Below are 27,902 nucleotides of genomic sequence, written 5' to 3' on the forward strand. Positions count from 1 at the left end.
ACTATAGAACTGACACAGCGTCTAGGACTGATTTAGGGCCAAGCATCCTCTACTTTAATAGCTTCTGAGACCACCAATGAATTAAAACACAGATCAAACTCCTATTGTTGATGCTGAGTCATTCTGAGAAGATGCAGTTGTTTTTTACACTATGTTTTAAAAGGCAGGGAAGCATTCATGTATCCTCTACAAATTTCAACCCTAATTGTTCAAAATTAAAAAGTTCACTTCTAAGTGTAGATCAGTATCTATTTGTTACGTCAATGTACCACATTTTGCCAATGATACCAGGTTTTAAAGCCTCTGGTATAGCAAATACAGCCCTATTTCTGGATTATATTGCAGAGGGCCTTCACCACCGTTTTCTCGCTATGCAGTACCCTGACACGCGATCTTGGTGTCTCTTGAATTTTAAGATCTCTCGAAACTGCCATTATTAGAGCTCTCCCAGCTCTTGAAAAGCAATAGAAAGTACCATCCCTGTTCTTTGGTCAGAACACCCCATGCAATGGCTTGAAATTATATAAGGAAAGGCAAAAGCAAATGTCATGTATAAAATAGTTTATTACCATAATAAATAAAGTCAAACTTTTTTTTTTTTTTTTTTTTTTTTTTACAAACATCACTTGTGCTTGTTTAAAAATGTTGAGAAGGGAATATCATCAGTGACGGGGCCCATGTGTTCTTCTTAACACCCCCAAAGTTGCAGACATACAGTGGAGTTCCTGGCAGCATCCTCAGCTGGCCACAAAAATAGTATCAGCTCAGTTGCACTTCTCTTTATTCATGCTCATTTGGACAAAGTGACAGATGCAAAGGAAAAAGAAAAACCCAATGAAGGATTTGGCAGGACTTTCAATGGAAAGAGTGTTAATATAAGGAGAAGCCCCGGAATGACAAACTGCTCTTGAGTAGAGGTGTCCTTGCAGTGTCGGCAAAATATCGGGGTGTGGACAGTCTCCAACTGATGCACAAATACAGTGTCTGAATATTAAGAGAATACATTCATTGGGGGCGGGGTGCATCATTCTTAACGTCAGAGCAGTTCATATCCTGACGCAAGATCCGTGAACTTCTCATTGAACAACTAATGGATCCAGAAGTTACAGATAGAGACAATGGCTCTAAGAAAAGCTTACTGGCGGCGGGGAGGGCGCCCACCGGGTCCGGCACCTGGAGGTTCTTCAAGTCCAGTTCTGCAGGTTCCAGAATAAGTCTGATATACTCGCATGAAAATGAAGTTTCAAGTGAAACTAAGCTTCAGGCAGATTCACATTGATTCTTTTGAACTGTGGGGCATGAAAATGAAAACTTCTCCACAGGGACACCTTGGGTGAGACACCGGTGCTCTGATGGCTGCAGTTGGTGCTGAGAGGACAGTGAAATCTCCAGTTGGAGGGCACAAGAGCTGGTGAAGATAATCTTTATTGAAGCGAGTGAGAAGACAGTACAATGATTAAGTGACAGAAGAGAGGCAGTCTGGGGGCCGAGTGTGCCCTCAGTGGGCCTCCTCTTTAAGCGACACTCTTTGAGGAGGGAGGAGAGGGGAAAGTGTTGGCAGCTCCATCACAGTTGGAGTTCCATTCAAGGGTCTTAAGGCTAAACATCTTTATTGCAAAACACTGTACAGTCCGTGCATCAAATGCACGCGAACTTGCATCTCCACTAGGGCTCCTAAAATTCCCCGGGGGGTGCATATGCCATACGGTGGTCAGTGCAACAAGGGGAGACGACGCCATGCTCTTCCTACACCTGGTATTCCTAAGGCGTTCATTTGGTCCCCACACAGGCTTGGACGAAAGTTTGACAGTTGGCTTTGTTGCTCTAAATAGAGGCAAGCTCAAAACTGTCAAAGAAAGTGAGTTTTAGGAAATAGCAGAGGAATTCAAATTCAGGCCAAGCAAACCACAGCATGCTACAGGTGAGTCCTGAATTGCAATTCCTCTGCTATTCCCAAATAAACTCATCTTTTTTTGACAATTTTGGGCTCGCCTCTTTATTTAGGTGACATTCCTTGGCATGAGAAGTGGGACTCGAAGGAAAATACCCCCAAAGGATGAAGACCCTCGGAATGGAGCCCTTTATGCTCACCGCTCCTGTGAGTCTCTGTCACTTCTGGTTTGGTGAGTCTGCTCTCGGGTTCTGAGCTCTCTCTCTTTGCTTGAGCTCCCTGACTTTATCCGGGACCCAAGTAAATGCTTCACTCTTTCCGTTTAAGAGTTCATCCTTTTTGATAAGTACTTGTTTGTTTATTTGGCAGAAGTGCACTGAATTTTGGTATAAGTACTTTGGAATTCTTGAGAGCAAAAATTAAAAATAATGGCAGTGGGCATGGGTCAAGCAAATAAATCTACCTTCTCACGAGAGACTTTGGTCTCCAAAGCAAAAGATTCTGTGAGAGGATAAGTTGGTCACGCACAGGCCAGACTGATATTAGGATGCCTGCCAACTGCCAGGAAAATTTCTGTGTGGCAGGAGACACCTGGTCATCGGTGGGACAACTAGGGCAAAGGCTGTCAGCCAGGAGGAAAATGTCCCATGAAAGGCACGCTGTCACTGTAAAACAAAACACAACTCTCAACCCTGAAAGCGCCCCCTTCAGGCTATTTGGGATTTTTTCTTTCGCTCTTAAAACCTGTGAGAAATGAGAATCCAGTCATGTAAATGCTCTAAGAGTGGTTCTTCTTCAGGGACCCCCCGTCGACTTTATGTTAAAAAAAAAATTATAGTTTCACTTCATGTGCATTTTTGACTAAATGGACCAACCTCACTAAATATAATCTAGAACCTCAATGGCCATGATGCAAAACTCTCGATCTCCCCTAATTCGTTTTCTTCCAGACTATATTAGAAGACCAGGTCATAGAACTAAAGAGCCCGAATGGAATGGCTATTTTAATGGGTACCTAGAGGCTTCTAAACATTCAGGGTTCTAAAATTGTCTCTTTACAAAATACTAAGTTAATTGAAGCAAATAAAGGAGATTTAAAAGCATCCGGGGCCTCTTCCTCAGCCTCCCCAGCCATGGTTCCCCTAATCCTTGATTCTACCTCCTCTCTATCTATTTCTGCCCTATTCTAACCCCCTTCCTTTATCTGAACACCCTTCTTTAGTGTTAAAACCTTACCAACTATGCCTATTAAGACTCCCTTTTAAAAGTAGGCTTTTCTGAGGATCCTGCTAAACCACTGATTTCTTACATCCTAGGGACCAAAGCTGAAAAAGCTAGAGTAAACGATTTTCCCAAGGTAATCAAGGGTCCTCATAGATCTGTTGAAGAATTCAATATTATAATTCAAACTTAACAACCAGGCTTCTCTGCTCTTTATCAATTAGTCCACATGCTTGCTGGAGAACACTTAATTAAATGATTTATAGTGGAAGGCTCAGTGAGTGGTATCTGAAGCTCGTGGTCCTTGCTCGGGAACCTAGAGCAACATCCAGGAGAGAATAGGTAGTTAGCACGAAGCAGCCTGTGGCCAAGTGCATGTCATTAATGTGAAAGAAAAGGTTTGGCTCATTTAAAAAGTTTTTTTTTCCCCCAGAAAAAAACAATTATAGCAAAAATCCTTAAAATCCTTAAATGGAGAACAAGAGCATATACAGCCACAACCGTGGTACTCTCACCGTCACCCACAGGAGCACGTGTTGTGGGCCCTGTGAGCCCAAGATGAGCAGATCTGGGCTTCGGTCGAGCCTAGTTTGAGTGCTAGGAATCCATCCTGGGAGTACATTCATGAAGCTTCATTTTCTTCTCCCGAAGAAGTCTGAGCTTCAAAGCCTCATGCATCAGCATCTTTGTCTCAGGCCCAGATGGGGAGTCATTTCTGAATAGACACCTGTGCCCCTCAGGCACAGCTGAAGGGAGGCGGAAAGGCCTTTCTACACTGGCCTGTAGGGTGCTGGACCGGCACCTGTCATCAAGTCCCCGGAAAGATGGGCAGGTGCTTCTGAGGCTGAATGTTAGAGTTAGGGCCCTTGCCCTGCCTTAAAAGTAGTGGGTGCAAAACTTCAGAAGCAGGTTAAGGAGCATGTTTAGGGAATGGCAAACTAGAACATTTTCGTTTCAGGGGCAGCTGGCAGATGGGATTCCAGATATTCTACAGTCTCTGCCACGAGGAGCAGTTGGCAGCTTCTTAAGTTAAAGTGAGGCTGAAAGCCCCACGGCTTTATCCAGAGTCACGATCGTGATTCGGGAAATTTCACTTCCTCTTTTTGTATGCTGCCATCTGAGGCCGAGTCTAATTTCTCAGCCTCAAGAAGCCAGGGGCCACCTCTGTAAGTCTCAGGAGAAGAGCAGCATGAGTGTGTGGGGCCTCTAGGGAAGGATCCCGGCCTTGACCTCCAGACTCTGCTCCCTGGGGCCATCTGCACCAACCCTTAGAGTCAGAAGAAGACAGCCCCATTCTGCACAGACAACTGAAGGCCAAGTCCTGGGTCCATGTCATGGCCACTGAGCAGGTAGGCAGGTAGGCCCAGACAGGAGGCTTCGGAGACACGGAATATCTTTGGTAGGGCAGGCCCCAAACTGTCGGGTTCCCTTCAGTGCTCAGGGAAATCAGCACTGGAATCCAGACTCTCTTTAGTAAAACAACGCCAGGCAGAGGTGCCAAGGATGGGGTTGCTGCAACGTAACGTGCAAAGGTCGGTACCTGGGATTCCATGCTGTCCCTAACAGTCCAGACCACCCGCACTCCTGATTTCATGCAAAGCTGAGTTCTTAGAGCTGGACTTCTGACCTTGCTTGCCAATTTTTAGGGTCCTGATTCATCTCTACAGAGCATCACCAGGGCTAGCCCCACTGCCTATGAGAGACTGCTTCTCTTTCCTTCGCCTGACACCACTGAAAGCTCAAGCATGGGAATGACCTGACCCCAAGTGACTATGAGGCAGTGGAATGTCCCTGAGCACCCTGGCATAGGGACATGGGTGACCCGCAGGCATTTCTATGACCATAGTTCTGAGCTTGGACCTGCCCCGCAGACCACAGCTGCACGGCCACCCCTCTCCATCACCATACAGAGACAGCCGGAAAAGCCACTGCCTCGTTCTCTTTTTCCAGCTGTTGAAGCAAGTACGATCATGGCCCTGTAATCTTTTCACGGTTTCTCTTGAAGTCCTACTGACTCTTGTAGGAGATAAAGAGATTAGCTTTAAAGTAAGGCCATGTCTGGCTTCCAAGTGTCCTAGAATGACCCCATGCAGCGGACAAAGTACAAACTTCTGAAGGACAATCCCAATGAGAATTATAATATAAACAACACTAGCTACAATCATTTTTCTGAAGTTGTGTGTGTGTGTGTGTGTGTGTGTGTGTGTGTGTGTGTGTGTGTCTGGGTGTCTGCTTTGCTAATAAAGCAACTCTGGGCTCATTGCCCTTCCTGCCGATGATGCTCCATAACCTGAGGAATGCCACAGGAACATGTGAGGAAGAGGTTGAGAAGGAAAAGAAGCAAAAGGGCCTGTGCGATGAGGCCAGTGGCATGGAGCAAGGCCAGAGATTCATCTGGGGCCTCCAGAGCGCTCCCCCAGGCCATCCCATAGAAGTGGGCTGCGGAGAATCTCCGAATCCCAAGGGCTCCTCTCCAGCTCTTCGGCTCTGCTCAGCTCCTCGGGTAGAGGAGGCCTGAGGAGTCCCGGCTCTTGGTGTTCCTGGGAGGAACCCACAGCGCCTCAGCCGCTGTTTGGCCCTTAACCATTACAGACGGCAAGGTGACAGGCTCAACCCTCCCTCTCAAGCTCCCCTCGTCCCAAGCTTGTTAACAAATGACGACTGTAGGAAAATATACGGTGACGTCAGACGCAGGCTGTACAAGGACAGGGAATGCTGGGAGATCCCTGTGCCCGCGGCCAACTTTGGGGGTCTTGGCGGAGGAGCCCCGCGTGGTATATACATGAGGGGTTCTCGGTGTTCCCCCCACCAATCCCCAAATGGCTGCTGCTCTTTTCTGGTAGTTTTCATCTTTTACAAATATCACGACAGTAAAAAATTAAAAATGAAGGGAACTACCCTTTAGACAGCATGCCCCCTCTTCCAAAATTGTGCAAAGACAGTTCGGATGCAGCTGCCATCTTGCAGGGCGATGGCGCGCTCCTCTTCCCGTATCTTTTCCCAGACAGGGAAAAAGAGGTTGTGTGCCTAAGCGACTGGTCCCACTTTGATTATGTCAGGAAAAGCCTACTTTTAAAGTTGTTGGTCATGTAGGTGTGTGTGGTGGGGGTGGCGTCCAGGGCAGGGTGGTCGGTTTTTTTGTCTTTGACTGTTTTTTTTTTTAACGGCCCTCTCAGCTCGCTCCAAAAATCTCTCTCTCTGATTCTGGGGACTGGGGCCTCGATATTTCAAACAACTCCTGAGGTGACTGAGACGACCTTCTGGAAGTTAATATCCTGAGTATCTCAGAGAGCTGCTTCTCGATATTTGTCATTTTGGTGTTCAAGGCCTTGATGTCCTCCTTCAGCTCGTGTTTCACCTCCAGGACGGTGGCCTGCAGCGTCTGCTCGGGGATGGGGTAGAAAGAATGCTTGACCTCCGCCAAGATGGGGCTCCGGTCCTGGGGGCTCCTGGCCTCGCCGACGCTGTCCAGACGCAGGTCGCTTTTGGTGATGCCGCTGTCGCACGAGTCCGTCTTCTTCAGTGTGGCCTCCCCTGACGCCTTGGTCCTCTCGGGGAGCGTCTCCATGGACTCGGCCTTGGACACCTTGTTCCAGTCCTCGCCCTTCCCACAAGCATCTTTGAAGCGGGCCCAGCCTTTGCGCTTGGCACAGTCGCCCCCACTGGCCTTGGGGCCCAGGCACTCGGACCCGGGTGCGTGCAGCTTGGCGTGGTCCGACACCCCCGAGGGGCAGGCCGCCGGGAAGGACACGGGCGTGGCGGGGCTCTCGCGGACCGTGACCACGCTGGCCTTCACGAGGCTGTGGTTGGCCGAGGCGTGCTCCGCGAGGACGCTGCCCTTCTCCACGTCCAGGTCGTCCAGGTCCCGGACCCCCCTCTCGGCCGCCAGCCTGGCCTCTTTCTGCTGTCGGAACCTCTGGAAGAGCCGCCGGACGGGGTGATCCGGGGGCAAGATCAGGGGCGCCTCGTTCTTCCGTTTCCTGCGCTCCTCCTCTTCCCGCTTCACGTCGCTGATCTTCCGGAAGACGATCTGCGGTGAGACAGAGCGACACACTGTGTTATCGGGCCGCTCGGCCCCTCTGCCTGGCATAGCAATGGGCTTCCAGCCCCCGGCCCCAAGGGCTGAGGCTCACGTCCGTTCCCACCCCTGCAAGGCCTCCTGGGGCTTTTCTCAGCGACTGTCATCACTGCCTTTTCTTGACACTCTTCTCAGCTTTCCAACAGCAAGAAAGACTCTTGCCCTCGTCCTCTTCAAGAGAAATAAACCCCCAACCTCTCCACCCCCACATGCCAGAAGGCTGGAGGTACCAAATAGCCTCGTCTCGGCCTCCGAGCTGGAGCCCCCTTTCACCCTCCCTGCGCGCAGCGCAGCATCACCTGGCGAGCTTTTCAAAGGTCATTTTTCTGACCCCGCCTCAGACCTACTGCATCTGAATCTTCAGACAGGAAGCCCCTTGACTCTGTAACTTAAGAAACTCTCCAGGTGATATGATGCATGAAAGTTTGAGCACCTCTCGTCTCAACCACTCTCCAGGGCAAGAAAGTTCAGTCACGTCCTCAGGCGGCGCTACCGCTCCGACTGCCATTGCCACGTGCAGACCTGGACCCTAAGTGAATGCGTTTAGCTGTGAGAAGGTAGAGCTGGTCTCACACAGAAGCCCTCCTTGTCCTCAAGGAGCTAATAGGAAAGAAAGGCCCATGATTTTGCACATGAGCTTGTCCTAACAATAACAAACACTGGACAGCGCTCTGCAGTTTGTAAGGGAGTTTAACGTTATTTCATGTATTCCTTATAATAGCGCTATCAAGGTCATTGGGGCACATATTATCCCCATTTTAGAGAAATGGAAAGCAAGGCTCAGAGTAGTTAAATGTCACATAACAGGTGTGTTTTCTGTAGGGAGCTTATACCCAAGCCATTAAATCCCAGATCCATTAGATGCCCAGTAGGTACCTCCTGACGATGACAATGCGTCATGCGGAGGATGGACAGACGGCAATTACAGTCTCATGCATCTGGCTCTGAGGGCAGAGTAAGCTACATATCATAGAGCTTTCTCCTGGGTGGACATCTGAGTATGGGAGACCCCTGTCATTTCTGGCTTATACTGTATGTGGCAGGTACCCTCAGGGACATATTTGACGCATCCCGTATCTGAACTTGCAGGAAGCAACCTGCAGCAGGTCGTCCTTTTTTAACGTAAATCACTGGTTTGAGCTCAATGAGGAGTCCCGGAGAGGACTGTGGAAGGGACAGTAGTAATTGTGCATCACCAGAGTCTGGAAACCCCTGTGCTCTGGGCAGCCTCAGACCAACCCCGAACTGGTTCCAAGGACTTGCCACAGGACTCCCAGGTGTTGGGGAGGCACACGTGGTGGCATACCAGGAGGATGGGCTTTGAGTTCAGATATTGTCCCAGCTCAGCCACCTAGCTGTGTGACCTCAGACAGGTATCTTAACTTCTGAGTCTCAATTTCCCCCTTACGAAGTAGGAAGAAATCCCTACTTTTCTGACTTGGGGTAAAGCCAGCACAAGATTGCTTCTGCAAAAGCACTGGCTCACTGCAGATGCTTAAAATGAATTCTCCTGCTGACACAAAAAAGGCAGAAGCCTTGAAAGGACATGTTTTTTAACCTCTGGGTGCAGATGATATATAACTACATAACTCACCCTACCTTCTCCAGGAAGCTCCCAGCCCAGAGCTTTCTGATGGCACCACCCAGGTTCTCAGATATGACCGACAAGACGGTCACTTTAAAGTGGCAATAAATACAGAGGAACCCAACAAACACTGAACTGCTTGATGCCAGCAATCAATCAGTAAGTCGCTGGCAGACTGGAGGCTCACACCTGTTATCTATCTTCTCCATCAAAGCTCCTGTCACTGGATGACTTTACACTTGGGTCGTACTTGGTGGGGTGGGGTGGGGTGGAGCTGCCACTCCTCTTGCCACCTAGTTAAATCTTCAAGGCCTTGTTGGTTCCCAGTGAGAGGGTGGCTTTCTGACCTCCACTGGGCAGTATTTCTCCAATCCCTGCCCTGCCCAGCTGTGAATTTATAACCCTGCCTCTGCTGGGCACCATCAGCCCCATCCAATCTGCTCCTGTAGTATAGCCTCTCAGTTGGCAGTCTCCCACCTCCATGCCGCTCATGGGGTTCTCTGTTCTGGGAAAGGCCCCTGCTCTCCACCAGGCATCCAAATCCTCCTCACCCCAAGGCTCCACTCAAACAGCACCTCTGCCAGAACGCCTTCCCTGATTTCATGGAGCTCTAAGTTATCCTCCCAACTCTAATAGACCTTACTGTATTCACTCGCACCAGACTTCCTCTCTATTCACACTCTATCTTGTGTCCATTTATAGTAGAGATATAAAATATCGACCCCCTAGCCCTTAGAGAAGGGAGGAGAGATGAAGGGACCAAGGAAGGAAGGTAAGACAGGGGAGGAATGAGAAAAAGAGGGAGGAAGGGAGAAAGTAATGTAGGAAGGAGGCAAGAGAATTAAAATGTTAATCAAGCCACATTCAGAGAGGGCAATGTGCTGATCAGCCCTGCAGGCAGGCCAGGAGGACACCTTCAGAACAAAGGAAGATTTCTGCTGGGATTGTTAACGACCCATTCCTCACACCTGTGAAGGGGAAACAGGAACCAAGAGTCATTCCCTCTGGCTGAAACCATGGGGAACCTATGGATTAAAGGCTGGGAACTGCCAGCAGGCCTTTCACTCTACATATTCTTACCTTTTCACACTGCATATTCTTCATATCAAAGGAAATGGGAACTAAAGAGCGACATGTAAGCTGAATTCCCTGAACACTCAGGGTCCCTCTCAGTGCCTTTACTGTCTCTCCCTGTCCCATGCACTCTCTGTCACACTCTGTCTGTGGGGTGTGACCCCTTTTCTAATAAACTTTCCTTTTGACTCTAACTTTGGCGCGTGTTGAATTCTTTCTTCACTCTCGGTCAAAGGCCCCTCCTCTTCTCTTGGTGCAGGGCTTGGTCTCCCGTCGCGTGGGGAGATTTGCCCTGTCCTGCATAAAAATGATGACTGAATGAGAATGTGCATGTACCCGAAAGAGATGGTGGCTTTTAGGGCTGATTCTGGTTCCTGCCCTTTATTTTGTGGGACATCCGATTCTTAACAGTATCCTCCACTTTTTTTAATTGAGCTAGTATGAGTGGAGTTCCGTCCTTTGTAAGCAACAATTCTCAAACAAGATATCCGTTATTTACATCTTTACCTTATTCTCCTCGAAAGCTTCCTGAGGGCCTAGCACATTACTTTGCATGTCACATTGAATCTTTTACTTTAAAACAAATTATTATCTACCCTAAGAGAGCAGGGATTGTTCTATTCACCATTTCCAGCACTTAGAAAATGCCTGGTACCTAGGGGATTCTCAATAAATATTTGTGGACTAGATGAATAACTGAATGAATAACAGATAGATATGAGCTAATGAATCAATGGGAGAATGTCTTCAGCCTGGAAAGATGAAATCACGGAGATCATAATCAACATTATAAAGGAAGGGATTCGCTCAGAATACACACGGTCCTCTTACCAGTTACCAGAGGTCAGGTGCAGTCCTTGAGACTGGAAATGAGATGGTTTAAGACTAAAGGAAAGGACGTATCTCTTCAGATATTGAGGAGTCAACACAAAACTTATCCCAAGAGGTTGGACAGTGCAGCACACCGGTAGGTTAACAAGGGCTTAACATGCACTCATAGTGGACACTTGTGAGGGGAAGTGGTGGCTCCTCCTTGAAGAGCTGCACATGTTCTTTGACCAAATGCCCCGTGGGTCAGAATCCTGGGCTGGGGTGGGCAGGGGGAGGGAGAAGGTTGGCCTGACAGAAGCGGCATGTTCAGGCGCTGTGGCCATGTCATGGAGGGCAGCTCATGGGCTGGGGCTCTCTGGAAGATACTTGTGTGTCTGGGTCTGTGTCGACTCTTCTGAAGCCTTGCCTCTTGGCCTTTTCCACTGTGTCAGCCCAGCCTGCCCTGGGGCACCCTGTGTACCAAATGCAGCCATGCCTGCATGTCACTGGCTCATTCAATGGGCGGGTGAACCAGGGCAGAGCTTGCTGCCCCACTGAAGTGCCTGAGTCCTTTGAAAGCCAGAGTAAAACCGGAGGACACAGAGCTGATGTAGTCTGATGGCTTTGCTGATCTGGGGTCTAGAGCTCTGCTTACTAACTTCAGCTGCTTTTTAGAGAAGTTAGTCATGGACTCTTGGCCTCAGATGTAGCCACAACCAGGCATTTGGCCGAGGATTTTAGATCCAAGTGGGGAGGGGTGGCCACACGACCCACAATGATGAGGTCAGTATTGCCAGCACCAGCCACAGCAGCTCTTGTCTGCTCAGAGATGCTCCACAGTTCCCACACAGGAGTATGCCCAAGGAATGAGGGCCAGACCCCAAACCCCATAACCCAGGATGCTCTCTGCTCTCAATGGTCTCTAGCTGGAGGCCTGGGGAAGACTATCCAGCTTTTCCAAGTGTTCTGTGAGGTTTTTAACAGTGGTGTGAGGGGGAAAAATTTTAAAATAAATTTGAGCCACATGACAATGTTAGATTGGTTGCTTTACTGCAGGACTTCTCAGAGCCTTAATATGCTAATGTGCTTTATGAGTGTCTACAAGGAAAATGCAGGAGGCAGCTTTTCTTAAACACTTTCCCCCAGATTCTCTCTTTGCAAAGAGTGGTATTTCCCAGAACCCCCTCTGGCAAACACTGAAATTACATCAGTGTGGGGGAATGGGATGCCCTCTGCTTTTGTGCATAGCCCTGATGGATGGGAAGGCAGTTTCCTACTCCACGTTCTAACGAAGTGGTGTCTCCCATCTCAAACCCTACCGCTGAGCCCCTGGAGTTTGGGGTGTAGGCGTCTCCACTGCAAATGTACTACCCTTCTAGTGGATCAATAGACCCGAATCAATCTGAAGTCTGTGACATGATTGATGAAGGTATATCATCAACTCTCCTGCCTCCAACCCGTCAGCCACTCTCTATGCTCTATCCTTACTCATTTCAGGTCCTGAAGAAAAGCCCTGTTCACTCTGCCCGAAGATCCCTTCAATCTTGTCTCCTGCCCCATCCCTTCAGCCGGACTCCTACTTGACCTTCGGGATTCATCTTAGGAATTGTCTACTCCAATGAGCTTCCCTGACTCTCCCCCACTCCTTGGGTGGCATCAAGCCTGGGGCAGCCCCATGTACCTTTATCACAGATCACAGCAACCACTGTTGAGAAGGAGCATTTTGCTCCTTTTTCTTTTCCTTTAGGCAGTAGCTCGTTGAAGGCAAGCACATTGCTTTATTCAGTTTCTGTTTTGTATCCCTCTGGTCAGTGAATTAATAACTATGTCAGTGAATAAATTATGGCCATCCACCTGTTTGTGAGGGGCGTGCCAGGGTGAAAGAAGTGATATGTGTGACCCTGTGTGTACGCACGTGCGTGTGTGTGTGCGCGCACACACACACACACACACACACCTGTTTCTGATGTTTGTGGCCTAGTGGGGAGAGAGAAAAAGAGATTACAGGTGAACTTCCCTATGCACGACGCATATGGTCCTGAAGGGCACTGTATAAATAAAATCCTAAAGCACTTCCATCTTCACTCACCTTCATTTCGGACTGACCTAATACTGATTTCATCATCTCTGCCTAATTTTAATTTTTTCACTCTCTTACATGAGCTCAGAGAGCTGATATTTAGAAGCAGCCCTGAGATGAACCTCGTTGCAGTGCTCTTAAATTTTTCTTTTCTATAAACTTGGATTTTCCTGTGGAGGGCAATCCGATGGTACGGGACAAGCCTGGACGGGGACTCTGAAGACCAGACTGCTCGCGTCGGCCCTGCTACCCAGCAAGGCTGGCCCTGAGCAAGCCGCCCCTCACACCTGCCCTCACCAGGCGGACGGCCTCCCCATCAGAGCGGTGCCAGGTTTTCTTCTTTTGTTTCCCTGTTTTACTTACTGAGTTCATTCTGGGAAAGGATTCCACAGTCCAAAAAATCATTTTGAAAACCACCGGATGAGGTCACTTCTAAAGTCCTTTCGAGAATGAACAATTAATGATTATAATAACACGATACTTTGTGTTGTGTTTTACAACTCATTCCACTTATTCAAGTGCATTATCTCATTTAAACCCAAATTCCCAGGAGCCGTGCAGGGGCCTCCTCCACGATGTGACAGTTAAGGAGACTGGGCTCAGCTGCTCAAGGTCACATGGCTATGTAGAAACAGAACTGCCGGGTGTGGACCAGTGCTCTTGCCCTCACGTCACTCTTCTTCACATTAGCGTGTGGATAGGGGCCACATCAACAGAGAGGTGCTGGGGGTCTGTCTGGGGAGGTCGTTAGCTGGGGCCCCCTCATCACCGATTGGAGAGGCCCAGCCTTGGAGACAGGCTGACGCAGGTCCAGGCACCACAGGTGGAATAAGTCTGATCCTTCCTGGTCAGCCAGGGTCCTGCCAGCCCGTATCCGGGCCTGACTTGTTGGGTGTGCGAAGTCCACACAGAATGCTAAACGGCTCATGACTTACCGGAATGTGGGGAGACAGAGGATGCCCCGGGGCGGGGGCGCCGCTATGCCTCACTCATCCATCTCCACATCCTCACCACGCAGGGGCCCTGAGCCTGGGAGGCCTTTAATGAATGGCTGTTGAGTTGAACTGAATTGACACCGGCTCCTCGAGCTGCAGGGCTTTCTGAGCAGCTATTTTCAAGTTTGTTTGGAAAACGCAATCCCCCTGGGATCTGAGGTGAGTCAGAACAATTGACCGCTTCTTCTGGGTGGCATTTAAGGAAGGCCTGGCCAATCTTGAGCCCCACCAAGGCCAGGCCAAGGGGAACAGGAGTCCCCTCAGGGTCACTGAGCAAGAGGGGCCCAGCAGCACATGTAGGGAAAGAGCTCTGAGAGAGCAATAGACTGCCCGGAGTCCCGACAGCACCGAGGATGGGAGCCCGGTTGCTTAGAAGAGCTCAGATCGGGGAGTAAAAATATATACATAACGTCCATTCTCAGTGGTTTGCATAAATGAACAGAGGCTGAGGTATGAATCATAGAAAACCACAGATAAACTAAAAGGGATTTATTTTGGTTTTTATTGGACTCAGATACATGTCCCAAATCCGAAACACACAGAGAACAGCAGAAAGAACACAGGCTTGGAGTGGCCCCAACTGTGCCGGTGACTGGCCACTGTGTGACCTTGGGCAAGTCACGTCCTTCCTTGGCTAGACCAGAGCAAGCATTCTCAAATCTGGCTGTACTTCAGAACCAGCTGGAGAGGTTATTATCTACTGAGTGAGACATCCCTGTGGCGAGGTCAGAAACGGGCATTTGCAACCAGCTTCCAGGTGACTCTGACGCAGGTGGCCTGACCCAGATCTGCTGACCGGGATCCGGAATCCCTGCACTGATGACTGGTCTGATCACTGCTGTCCTCCGTGGGTGTGCACATGCCATCCCAGCCCTCTCCTGACCTCCCTGCCTGAGCCCGTGTTTCCAGCCGGGCTCAGCCGTCCTGCGTGCTACGTGTGATCGAGCCAGTGGGAAGGAGGAGGGATTATTAAGGGAGGTGGGGGGATGACCCCAAAGAGCCACTGGTCCCTAAAAGATGACTGAAAGGGGACTGGTTGACCCTGCAATCACTGTTGTCTCCTTCCTTTGCTGTCTAGAATGGAGGACATAAATCCAAGCAAACACTTATTGAGCACCTACTGCATGCAGGGCATACACACATTGCCATTCCATGACTGGAGAAGGCCATGCCTCTTTTCCTTTAAAGTTGAGGCCTCTGCTGGCACTGACTCAAGCCACTGTGAGGGACAGAGCGGCATCAGTGTCCCTACGGACGCAGGACCCCAATGTCCCTACAGGCCTTGGTGCTGTTGTCTTCCTCACAGTTTCCACAGCCGCCAGCCCCCTCCACCCGTAGCCCTGCCTGTTTGTGTGGCAAAGCATAAAACATAGAGATTAACACACTGGGCCATTGAAGAGATTGAAAACATGCAAAAAACAAACTGGGGATGGACCAATAAGATAAGGCAGTTGGTTGGGTTTTGCTTTTTGCAAAGGCCACATCTTAACCCCTGAGAATGGCCATTTCTGTTGACGATGGAATCAAACGCTATGCATTTTTCTCTCAATGGCATCATGGACATGTGGACCGTCCAGAACATGGGAGACCTGAGCCTCAGGGAGGGCAAGGGGATCCCCGAGGGACCAAGGCCTGTCCAGGTCAGTAACACGCTTTGAGCTAAGACTATGTGCTGCCAACACGCAATTCTAGAAGGGAACAAGGTAGAGCCCTGCCCTCCAGAGAGACAGACTGGCAAACTCCCGGCTGATGCTCAAGCCGCTAAGTGGGCCCAGGGTGGGCAGGAGTTGGTGGAGTGACACACGAGTGCAAGCTGGAAACCAGACAGACTTGGGATCATGGTCCCCAAGCCTCAGTTTCCTCACCGGTAAAAGCAGAGAGCACTACTGATTTCATAAGGCTGTCAGAAGGATTAAGCTTGGTAATAATATCAGTAAACCTTTAAGAAGACTGCTTGACATTTAATTGCTGCTGAATAAAACGTGTTATGTATCATGCTTTGAGGGGCGACTCGAGATGATTCTAGGAGGGCGAGCTGGAATTAGGTATAAAAGGTGAAAGATTTGGGCGAAGGTATTCCCACAGGGCACAGCACATATAATAACACCAAGGCAGAAATGCCACCCCATATAGAAAAATGTCTTTGTGGTAGCAGTCCCGGTGGGAGGGGTGGACGCTGACGGAGACCCTCCGATGTGCCAGGCACCGTTGTTAAATGTTGTGCCATCTCATGCCTTCCTTACAGCAGCCACAGCAGGTGGAAACAGTCACTATCCTCATTTTTCAAATAAAGAGACTGAGATAAAAAAAGGCGACTACCTAAGGACACAAAGACAGTGGAGATAAGACTTAAGCCCCAGCCACCTGAGTCCCTGCCTGTGCCCATGTTCTCAGCCATTTTGCTAGGGAAAACTGCTTTGGTTTTAGGGAAAAGGACAATTGTCTCTCAGTGTCTGTTGATAACCTCTACCCCTACCCTGTCACCCGCTTCTGCTAGTTTCTCTCCCTGCCCATCAGCAACTCATATAAAGAATCTAAGGACAGAACTGTGAAGCAGAGAGATCTGGTCAAGAGAAGAACAGAGGCAAGAAGCCGACACTCTTAGAGCAGTTAAGGAGGGAACGACTCACTAGATACGCTAGGCTGTGGTCCTTTTATCCGTGGGGATGGGGGAGAGGCTTCATGTGAGAACCAGACTGTGGTCAAGGGAAAGAAGGGGCTGTGTGGCACATGAGCCACGTGTTTTGGTTACTGGAAAAATGTTGCCTCCCTGGAGAGTGCTGAGGTTCCCAGTTTGCCCAGGGCATGGCACTGGGTTGGAGCAGCGGGAATGTGGAGGTCCCCGTGGACTTTATCCGGGAAGAATCTAGAGGCTAGAGACAATCTGCTCCTAGGTGACCTGGTCCAGTGGCTCTCAGAGTGCTGCCCACAAGCTGGTCCCTCCACCACCATGCGACATCTGCACGTTCTTCTGGCATTAATCAAGAGTGATCTGGTCAGACCCTTAGCAACTTCCCCCGAGGATTGGCATCATCTCATTTACTCACGTGAGGCCCCCCACTGAGAGGGGCAGATCATCAAGGTCTTCTGTTGACAGCCAGACCTGGGGCTCGAAAGATTCCTACAGATGCACCTGTTCCTCTGTCTTGAGGAAGATCAAACCCTTTTCAGTGCTGCCAGGGAAGAGCTGTGTCCTTGTCTACCACTCAGGGACAAGATGACACTGTTGCGTCGAAGTTGCTGGCTTCTAGCATTTTGCTAGGGTCTTATCTGTCACTCTCCTCCTTGCTTTGTGCTCCCTCAGGGAAATGGGTTGAATTGTGGACACCAAAAGACAGGTCCACTGGAACCTCAAATGTGACCTTATTTAAACTAAGGGTTTTTGCAGATGTAGTACGGTAAGGGTTTTGAGATGAGAGCATTCTGCATTAGGGTGGGTCCTCAGTCCAAAGATGAGTGTCCTTACAGGAGACAGAAAAGAGAAGACAGGAAAGACAGAGCAAAAGGCCACGTGAAGATGGAGGTAGATACTGGAGTCATGCGGCTACAAGCCAAGAATCGCCATGGATTTCTGACAGCAACCAGAAGCTGGGAGAGAGGCATGGAATGGATTCTCTCAGAGGTTCCAGCAGGAACCAGCCCTACAGATACCTTGATTTCAAACTTCTAGCCTCCAGAACTGTCAGAGAATAAATCCGTATTGTGTTAAGCTGCTCGGTTTGCGGTACTTTGTTATGGCAGCCACAGACATCCAGGACTCGGTTTCCTTCACTGCTGCTGCTGCTTCCTGTCCCCTGAGTGTGGCCCTCGCCGAGCCCTGCCCTTTGCTCTGTCCTCACAGGGCCCTTCTGCTCAGGGCTCACCTCACCTTCATGCAGCTGAGAGCCCACAGAGGTGCTGATGAGTCCTGGGGGGACCGCCCGCCCCTGTGTGCTGGTACAGACCCTGAGGGCGTTTCCTGACCTCTCTAAGCTTTATCATCTTATCTACAAATACCTGCTTCCAGCCTTGGTAGTGATGCCAGGAAAGGTCATTAGTGAGGAGCCCCTCACTTTTATAAATCGATGCTGCTTTCCCTACCAGCTCCAACAGTAAGACCCGCAACTTCCCACACTGGGCATGGCCACAGCAGCCTCCTTCCCATCCTATCTTCCTCAGCGTGGGCCAGCCGCCAGCCAAGCAAGAGGAATGGGGCCCCAGGCGGGCCCCCCTCCATCAGAGCTGTGCTGGGGCTGAGGCGGAAGGACCAGCGTCCAGCCTCCAACATACTCCCTCTTTTGTAGGGAGGCTCTGATTGTGGCTTCTAAGTCACATTAACACTATACTATATCACTGTCCCCTGGGAGAAGTTAAGTAAGTGGAAAGCCCATGCTGTGCAGAACTCAAACCCACCAAACACTTCTGTGACCGAGTGTGCAGCTCACTCCCCTCACCCGCTTCGGCCTGGTACCCCTGCTCGCCATGGCTCTGCAGAGTCGGGACCACGTTTCCTCTACCCTGAGCATAGTCTTCTGAACATTCATTTTGCCTTCTGGCCTGAGATGGAGCAAAATGGAAAGGAGGGGAAAGAGCTGTTCTGGAGACAGCAGCAGGGAGAGCCCATGAGAGGAGAGAGAGCACAGGGCGGGCGCTGAAGGGTCAGCGTCTCCCACGCCCCCCTGCACCTGCCGCTCTGCAGGGCTTCTCCTCCCTTCCTCCCTCCCTTCCTCGCCTGCGCCTGCGCCCGAGTGCGGCTAACAGCACCAGCCACTCATCGAAGGACCAGACACTGCGCTGAGCACTCTGAACACACCAGTTACTCACTCCTCACAACCACCCCCGGAGGTGGACACAGAAGTCATTCGCTCAGGTGAGTCAGCCCCGATGTTCTCTGTGGTTTGTACTTCTTAGCACCAAAAGAGCACGTTAATCAGAGAGACTCATCCATCCCCAACATCTTCTGCTTGGTTGCATTCCCTTAATTTTTTCTGGATTAAAGAATCTGCTACAAAGTATATATTTGCATAGTTATAATCCGCTCTTAAAAATAGTTGTTTTCTGCCAAAATAGACAAACGACTGAGAATTCTGACAACTTGTACATTACTTGAGAGTTGGCTCTGACATCACTGTCATTGTCCTTACTGATCCGTGCCACCCCGACTGTGGCATATGATTGGGTTGCTGTGACACTCATCACTTCAGCCGGCAGATTATACTATCCCACGCACAAAGCACCAGAGCAAATAACCCTTTGATTCATGCAATGGGCTAGTTTTGAAAAATGATGGTTATAACAATGTTCTTGTTTGGATTATTCTAGGAGTTGACTCACCCCAATAAATAATTTTCTGTTGTACTGTTAAAATCCCCATTTCTCATATTAGGATGCTGAATCTCAGAGCCATCAAACACATGAGTTCAAGCGGGGTGCCTTCCCGCTGACTCATCAGGGTGCAGCCGCTCGGCTGCCAAGGGAACTTGCCAGTTCTGCACTCCTGGAGAAAATGTTCACCATCACCCCATTCACATCTAGACTATAGACATATCATCAGAACCGGTCTACACAGTGAGTCTCTCACACCCTGGAGGGGGTACAGGTGAGAGAGGGCCTGGGAGGACCCCAGAGAAGGGCCACTTCTCTCTCTGATGTGCACCCAAGCTCCTGTGCCTGCTCATGAGCTATCAGCACAGCAGCCCTGAATGAAATGTGTGGGATCATCTGGAGAGCTAGCCCTGCTTGCCTCTGACCCCGTGGGGGTGTTTCAATTTTAGGGACAAGGTGGGGAGGAACTGGGAGTTGGATTGAGAGGAATCCAGCCATGAAGAATCAAAAGCGCAGGATCGGGGGTGGCGTGGGGAGTGGGGCCGGTCCGCAGGTAAGCTGCTCAGAAGTGAAGGGCTCTTTCAGTGATAAGGGAGAAGGTTACTGGCTCCCTCCCACCCTGAGGAACATGGGGTGCATGTCTGAGGGGTACACTAGGGGTCTCTTCCATTCTCTGCCCATGCTGTGCTTCTTTGGAGATTAGAGGGGGTCTCTGACCCCGTAGCTTCACTGCCTTCCTGGGCCAGGGCAGAGGTCTCGCTGTCCCTGCTAAAGTGTGCGCACCATCGCCCAGCTGCCGAGTCATGCCTGGCCCCACACTGACCACCGAGACCCAGGGCTGCACAGAGGAGGGGTGCATAGGAGTGAGCAGCCCCGGGCTTCTTAACCAGGTATGAGCCAGGTGGAAGGGAAGGAAGACTCAAGCAGCCATCTCTGCAAACATTGCCGGAAGCAGGGAAGGCCAGAGCTGCCTTCTGTTTTATCACAGAACCTCTTCCAGCACTGTACCTAGAGTCCTACCCCGGCCACCACCAGCTGAGTGACGAGCCAGGCGCCGTGCCTCTCTGAGCCTTGCTTTCCTCACCTGGAAGCTGGGGATGCTCGTGCCTGCTTGGCTCTCAGGCAGTGCTGATGCCAGGTAGACAGCTGTACACACTAGCTGATGGCGGTTATTCCCACATGATCCCCAGTGGGAAAGGCATCGGCCAGAAGAGCCTCTATCCATGCAAAGCACGAAGGGCAGCAAGGTCTGAAGACTGATTGGCATGGGGGTGATGGGAGCAACTGAAGGGAGGAAGGCCAAGTAGCAGGCTGGGACTGCAGCTCGTGACAGAAGGGACGGGGCGACCCAGGGAAGCAGAGGACTGGACAGATGAACTGCGACAAAGATGTGCATGCCACGCCACGGTGTAAAAGGACTGGGCACGGTTTGAAAACTGAAAACCCTCAACCCGGGGCACATCTGTGCCAGGTTCTCCGGGAGCATGCGCAGCATGGGCGTCTCGGGGAGCACACACTGCTGGTTCCTGCAGGGCTTTGTCCCTACATTTTCTCCCACCCTAGGAGGCCAGATGGAACCATCTGCAAACCACGAGCCTGCCCTTAGCCCTTTCAGAGGCAGCTTTAGTAGCCTCCACTCCCCGGGGGACCCCACTTCGGTCCACTTGGCCTGGGGGGAAGGGCGCAGTGGCCTTATTCTCAGGAGAAATCATTAGAGAAGAAATCATGAGAAACCCGTCCTAAATGGCACCTCTTAGAGACTGGAGAGTTCTTCCCACTTGTCATCAGCAACTCCCTCCTGAGGCTCATGGCCCAATCATGTGACTCGGGGCTCCCTCCCTTTGGCACCACGGTATAGGAGGAAGCCTAGAGTCACCCGCCTCCCCTTCCCCAGCTGTGGTTGTCAATCAGGGAGACGGACTTGAGTCACCTGGGGAGCTGTGTTGTCAAGATTGCCACTTAGGCAGGTATTTTGCACTCGTGTTTAGAGGACACACACGTGCACGTGCTCAGGAGACAAGGTGACCTGCCCAGTGCCGATGTCCCAGCTACACATATGTGGCCCCTCAGCTGCTACACTGTTCCTCTCTCCCGCTCCGTGCTTCCCCTTGGGGCACCGGGTACCGCTGTTCCCCCTTCCCAGCCTCCAGTCCCATCCTGGGGAGAGGCCTGAGGTGCTGGATCTGAAGACAAAAATAGCTCTGCCCGGGCCTCAGATCACTTCTGTCTGTCCTGTCTGATCCTTCTGTTTGCGGGGCGTGTGTAGGTGGGGGCCTAGAGTCCCACCCTATCCTCCAGGGTGGGGAGGGACCTAGCTGAGGCACCCTGGGGCCCCAGAGAAGAAAAAGGGCCCATTCCTCTGACACCAGCCAGACCCTGGGGAATCATCCCTGGAGCTGGGTGGCCCCGCCCCAGCCCTCCGAGGCCCTACATGTCCAGGGCTTCCTTTCTTTGACCTAACCTGAGGTCCTCACTGTGCTTTTAAGCCTCATGTTCTGACACTGTCTGAACCTCACTCCACAAGGAAAGAGCTCTGACGAGCCATTCAAAAAGTCTTTATGCAGTGCCTACTGGATACGGAGGGATGGACGAAATGTCTGAGAAGGTTCGTCCACACTTAAAGGAGCCTTCCCTCGGGAGCTGGTGGTCCAGGGGCCTCCCTGGCCTGAGCGGACCGGAAACAGCCTCATTTCACTTAAGGACCTGTGGAGAATGAGAGAGTGGGGGAGGCCAGGGCCCTCACAGCCTGTGCTTCTCCTCAGATTCCGGGGCGGTTTAGACCCTGTGCACCTTCATCATCTTCCCAAGATCCGGAGCTGCCAGCCTCTTGTGATGCTGAGGCTGGACAAGGTGCCACTGCTCCGTTCCTCAGTGTGGACTGGGCAGTGGACCATGACACCACCCTCTTGCAGGAGGACGCAGCTCCTGAGCAGCGGCTCTGGCCTTATGCTGACAGATAGTGACAGCCACCTCTGCCTGTGTCATTAGCACCTTAGTTTCTTTCTCTCGGGCCTGTGAGGGCTACAGTCAAGGTCTTAATTTTCTCTTGCTTCTCCTGACTACAAGGATGGGGCAGGGTGGGGTTCCCCTTCCTTCCTTCTCTCTGCTCAGCCTATCCCTGTCATTCAGAGGCTCTGTGGTTTCTCAAGCTTCCAGGGAACAGACTTCTCAGAGGCCTGTGCAGGGGAGGAGGAGGCAGATTTTCACACCAGTCTGTCTCAGAAATACTCTGTCTTTGGGTGAATCATAGACCAGCTGTGGCCTTGGGTGAAGCAGGGTGATCCACTGCTGGCCACTGGGCCCAGTGCCGAGCTTTTACCTGCTTCATCTTAGATCTCAACCACAAGCCCATAAAGCTGGAACTATCACTACCCCTTTATCGACTGTGTCTCAACGAGGTTAAGTCCTTTGCTGATGACTTACTCAGTCAATTAGCCTACAGAACTGTGACCAGGGCCCAAGACAGCTGACACCCAAGCTCTGCCGTCAGGGCCGAGATCCCTGAAGATTCCAGAACAAAAGGCTTTGGGAAGAGAAGAGGCTCACGCTTCTCTGCTTGGGAAGTTGTCCTGGGAAAGTCTTCAGGGTTGTGGGGAGCTGAGCACCTGGGGCCAGTAGGACTCTCCTGGCAGACCGAACACAAGGGGCAGGGGCAGGACTCAGCTTGCTTTGAGCTTGTCCTGGGCTAAGCACTGAACTCCCTTAAGATAACGAGAAAGTATGACCAATGTCAATTACCCAGACCCAGTGCTGCCTCCTGCACGGGGCTCGGGCTCCAGGCTGGGGGCACTAAGGAGCCAATTCAGCCCTCGAGCATGTCCAGAGGCCTCTTCTGCAGCCCTGTAAGGCCCTTTTGCCAAATGCAGACATAGACTGTGTTTATTTCAATCCCAGGTGACTCCTTATTCCTAGGGAGCAAGTGCAATAATTTGTCTCCCAAACTATCCATTCGTACAAAATGCCATGCTGCTTCTACTCACTGCCACGGAGGGAGGAGGGGTACCCTCCTTCTGGCTTGTGGGTCTGTGCTGGGCTCAGGGACCAGCTCCTCCATAAAAGGGCCTGGCCATGCAATCTGCCAAAGGCTGTCTTTTCCAAGGACCTTCTTCTTGCCCCCATCAGTCACATCCCTATGCAAGGCAAGACTGTTTCTGGTAGAGTAGCCCACATCAGCGCATCTGGGAAAGTGACATTTTAATTTTCAGGAAGCAGCTGATGTAGAATTAAGGGGCCTGTGGTGCATATCAAGTGGCTGCATTCCTTCTACCTCCTTTATTCTTTTTTTTTTTTTTTTCACATATCACTGCAAGCACGTAGTATAGGGACAGTTTACGGATTGTATTTCTCTCCTTCTTTCCATGTACAGATGGAAGAGGTTGGCCCTAAACCCAATACAGAACAGGAAGGCTGGTTTGTTGGACTGCAGAATGTGGCCTTTGGTTTTTCAACATTTCCCTGACAGAGTTTTTACTCTAGAAGCAAACTTTGGGCTTTTGAGTTGAGCCAGAAGCTGAACATCTGGACAATTTGTCCTTCTCACCCCACGCCTATACTCAGCCCGCAGACATAAGGCAGGGCTGCCGCAGCATTCCTGGTTGTCACGGGGGAGCAGAGCAGGGGGAGCGGACGCGCTGCAAACGGCCGGCTTGTCTGTCCTGACCAAGGCAGCTGCTGCCTCCCACGGCTCACCCTGCGGGAAACCTCCAGGGAGCAAGAAAGGGGCCTGGGGGCTGGAGGGTGCAGAAGGAGGCCTGGGGCTGCCTGCTCTCGCTCCTGGGGAACCGGCATTTGAGCGAGACAGCGGTCCTAAAAGAGAGATAGACAGAACAGAACGAGGTGGAAAGAAAGTGGAAAAGAAAGAGAAGACAGCCTTGCGGAAGAACCTCACATGGAAGGGAGATAAGAAGCAGCGAGAGGGAGGACGGAGCAGGGGGGGCTCAGAGGCCACAGAATGGCAGAGAAATGAGCCCTGGGGTGCCCAAACCATGCTAAGAAGAGAGGCCACACCCGCAGCGGGAGCCCCAAAGCATCTGATAGTGATCGTGGCCCCTGGGTGCCTATGCTCTCCTTGTGCATCAGGTGGTCTGAAGTGCTGAGAATACTTTGCATACATTATTTCGGGGAATCTCAGCGACCCCATGGGTAGCTGCTACTGTCATCCCATTACCCATACGAGGAAGCTGAGGCTGAGAGAGCGTACGCAACGCGTGAGGGGCCGAGCTCCGGCTTGTCTGAGATGGAAGCCTGCAGGCTGTAGCGCCTGCCTGCCGTCCGGCCTGCAGCCCCCTCCAGGGACCACTGGCAGCTGCTCCTTCCTCCTTGATTCTCACAGAGCAGAAAACAGGGACTCTCCAATTTTATTTGAAAACGGGACTCACTCTCCTGCTTCCCATTCTCACGTAACAGACCCATGTCATAATATAAGCTCCAGTCTCCAGGCCAGATCTCTGCCTGAGCTCGCCGACTCTGCATTTCGAAACTTCTCCTCCCCAAAGTGGGTCTCTCTTTGTGCTATTCTCGAACCGGGCATAAGGAGCACAATGCGCTTCCTGGGGCCGGCGTGTAGGTTAAGATCTAACATATCTATGGCACATGGCACCCCCTAAGGCTCAGTAAATGAAGTTTATGCCCCCTCACACCCTGGATCAAAGGTCTCACCTTCCTCACACTGCGAATGTGACCCTCATGTGTCACTGATGCAATGGGAGAGGCAGTCCGGCCCCCAGGCCCAAAGGAGCTGTGTGGGGTGTGACCCGGGCATGGTGTGAACAGGAAGCTGCCTGGACCCAGACTGGCAGAGGAGGACCCTCTGTAATGCGAGTGCAGGAACGGCCAAGCCTGAGCCCCACTCCGCAGAGCGGATGCTTCCAGAAGCTCCCAGAAGCTTCGGTAAGTCTTTGGGGGCAGGAGTGGAGCCCCTCAGGCCGGAGTAGGCTGATCCCCAGGCAGCAGGGGAAATCACTCCACATAATCAGAGGAGAAAAGTGCGAATCAGTGTCCGATGAGAGAAAGAAGAAGTAGACACCTATGTCCAATGCCCCACGTTTAACACAATTGTAATCTTTAAAAATTTTTTTTTAATTTAATTTTTTCCCCCTCTTTAATCCACTCCCTCCTTCCACCCCTGTCCTACAGATGTTGCTGTCTCCCCTTTTTTAAGAACTGGATCTCTGAAGGAGGGACACCGCCTCCCATGCATCTGGGGCCTGGTACACCCGGGGTATGGTCTGTGGCTCCACCTGGGGCACGAACCCAGGATTTTCTGCATGTAAAGCAGACGTGCTAACCACTACACCATGGAGCCACCCCTAACCGTTTAATTTTTAAAGAGAACCATTAGAAGACTTCTCTAATTTGAATCCAGAAGGTGTAAAGTAAAGGCAATTAATTAGGCTACATAAAAAAAAAAAAGCTCCTGCATGATGAAAGACAACATATGCAAATTAAAAGACAAATGAGAAAAATGATAAAATGTTTGTGATTTAATTATGACAAAAACTAGCTTTTAGAAATTGATAAGAAAAAACCTCACCATTCCAATATTTAGAAAAAGAATCTGAGAGGTCACAGAAAAGAAAATTTAAGTGACTATTAAGCATATGAAAAAAAGCTGAACCTCATTTATAAGAGAAGTACAAATTTAAACTACACTTTGTGATAAAAAAAAAAACAAACCTACATTTTGTTGATAAGGGTGTGGGGAAACAAGCATTCTCATACAATTCTGAAACGTTTTTTAAACATCTTCGAATATCAGTTTCCACGTCTGTAAAATGGAGCAAATAACAGTGCTTACCAGCTTTCCAGGATTATTATGAGGATTAAGTGCACGTAAAGTGCCTGACACGTACATAGTAAACGCCTAGTAAATGCTGCCTGTCAATATTCCTAACACATATTCGATCACGTCATTATGTTTTCCCCCACTGATGCTTCTACCAAAGACAAGAGGAAATGCTGCCTTCCTAACTCGCCTATGAGATCTCTGAGAACAGAGGTCATGTCCCATATTTCCGTTTCTTTGACAGGGCCAGGAAGCACAGGGCACATAGCATGTGCTCATTAAATGCCTGATTTAATGATCCATCCTTAGACTAAACCTGTAATCTCGGGCTTGTGCTCTTAGTTTCTCATTTTGCTGTGACGGTCCAGCCCCAAAAGAATAGGGCATAGGCCAGCAGTCCAGGTGCCAGGCAGCGGGGTGGGTGTTCAGAGACGGTGCTCCAGGGCTGAAGTGCAGAGTGTACCCCATCAGCAGACAGCCCTAGGAGAGACTGCCATCACTTTGGGATTGACAGTCATGGACAACCCAGCTGTCAGCATAAAGAAGCAACACCTGAGCAGGGAGACGTGCCCTGGACCAAAGCAGACACCACAACTTGGTCTCCCTAGGTAAAAGCGGGGGCGGAGGGGAATTTTTGGTGCCACCTGAGAACTTGTCTCAATGGCAGGGGCCCTTCTTGTCCCCTGCTGGGAAGTCTAAGGGAAGGGAGGGGTGGAGCAGCACAACATCTCAGTAGGAGCGTTCTTGACTTCCTGGCCATTTCAATGTTTAGGTTATCATCCTCATTTCTAGTAACAATCTCCAAGCCACAGAGATTAGAGACCCCAGGCGCCAGCACAGCCTTTCCGCCAGACTCACTCCCGTTTCTCCTCTTTTGTTTCCAGTAGCCCGGGGCTCCTCTGATAACAAAGGCAGAGGACCCCAGAGACCTCCGTTAGAATCAGAGGGACCTCAAGAGGTCACCTGGTCCAGTCTTGTGTCTTCTAAACCATTCAATGCAAGTGGCTATTACGTCTGGCATGATTAATGATATGGCAACTGACGCGTGTCCCCTGTTTGTGGTTGACAGAAAGCTGGCATGCACTCTGTCTCCTTTGGGATTATAGTGGCTCCGCAGTGTATATAGGGCAAGTACTCTCGTTTTATATAGATGAGGAGACAGCCTGAGAGAAGCAAGGTCCTGGGTTCTTCCAACCCTAAATGCTGTTCTCTTTCTCAAAGATCCATAGAGTCAATTCTGTATTTAATTGTCCAATGGTCAATTACGTGCGCACGCACGTGCATGCACGCAAACAAATTTTATCTGCTTTTATTTAAACCCAGTTCTACTTGTTCTTCCTCCACAGACATGGAGATCAGCTGGTCAGTGACCTTTCCTCCTGTACATACTTTGCAACATCAAGGACAGCAAATGACTCACTCAGAAGCCTTCCCTTTGCCAGGCTGCAAACTCAAGCTCTCCTTCCCACCCCGGCCAGCAGGGTTCTGTGGGGTGCAAGTCGGTTGGAGGGGCTTGGTCTGAGACTTCCCAGGCAAGAGTGAGGGTATTCAGAAGGCAGGGAGGTAGCGCAGTGTGTGCTCCGAAAATGGGAATTTATCTTATTTGCATTGAGAATCTTGGAGAAAGCCACAGACTTTATCATCTTCTCCCCGCTCCCCCACCTCCCTGCCAGGCCAGGGTGGGTGTACAGTAGAAAGTGCCTGCCGGAAAGTACCTGAAATAGCCAAGACCTGCAAGCCTCTCCAGGGGAAAGGGATTGTCAGCTCAGGCCCTCAGTAAAATCGCCCTTTCTTCTAAGTCTTCAGATCTGACTCTCCTGCAGTCTGCACAGACTTTCATCTGCTCCAGCACCTGAGGAGCTGACCAAGCAGGCAGAGAAGAATTACAGGCCTCGCAAGTCTCTATTCCCTGGGGATTTAACCTTCGCCTCGAGAAATGCACAAAGGTCTTGGCCCAGGAAGAGAAAATGAACTTCCTGAGGTGTGTGATTTGGGGCTAACCAAGCAGCATGCATCAGAATGACAGCGACAGAGTCTTGGGAGCTGGAGAGCTGAGTTCTAGTTCCACTTAAGCCAGAGG

The 27,902-nt window shown here is 50.6% G+C and overlaps 1 protein-coding gene across 3 annotated transcripts in view; it reads right to left on the reverse strand.

Annotated features, from left to right (window-relative positions):
- Positions 1–589: 589 nt before the first annotated feature.
- Positions 590–27,902, reverse strand: part of KCNH1 (potassium voltage-gated channel subfamily H member 1) — a 308,541-nt gene continuing 281,228 nt past the window's right edge. For all 3 annotated transcript variants that reach the window (XM_039881126.1, XM_039881125.1, XM_039881127.1), the window contains one exon: positions 590–7,142. In XM_039881126.1, the coding sequence (XP_039737060.1) occupies positions 6,285–7,142 (858 nt within the window). In that variant the 3' untranslated portion in view covers positions 590–6,284. The remainder of the gene's footprint in view (positions 7,143–27,902) is intronic.

The sequence above is a fragment of the Pteropus medius genome, unplaced genomic scaffold, assembly GCF_902729225.1.
Source record: "Pteropus medius unplaced genomic scaffold, Ma_sr-lr_union100, whole genome shotgun sequence".
Classification (NCBI taxonomy): domain Eukaryota; kingdom Metazoa; phylum Chordata; class Mammalia; order Chiroptera; family Pteropodidae; genus Pteropus; species Pteropus medius.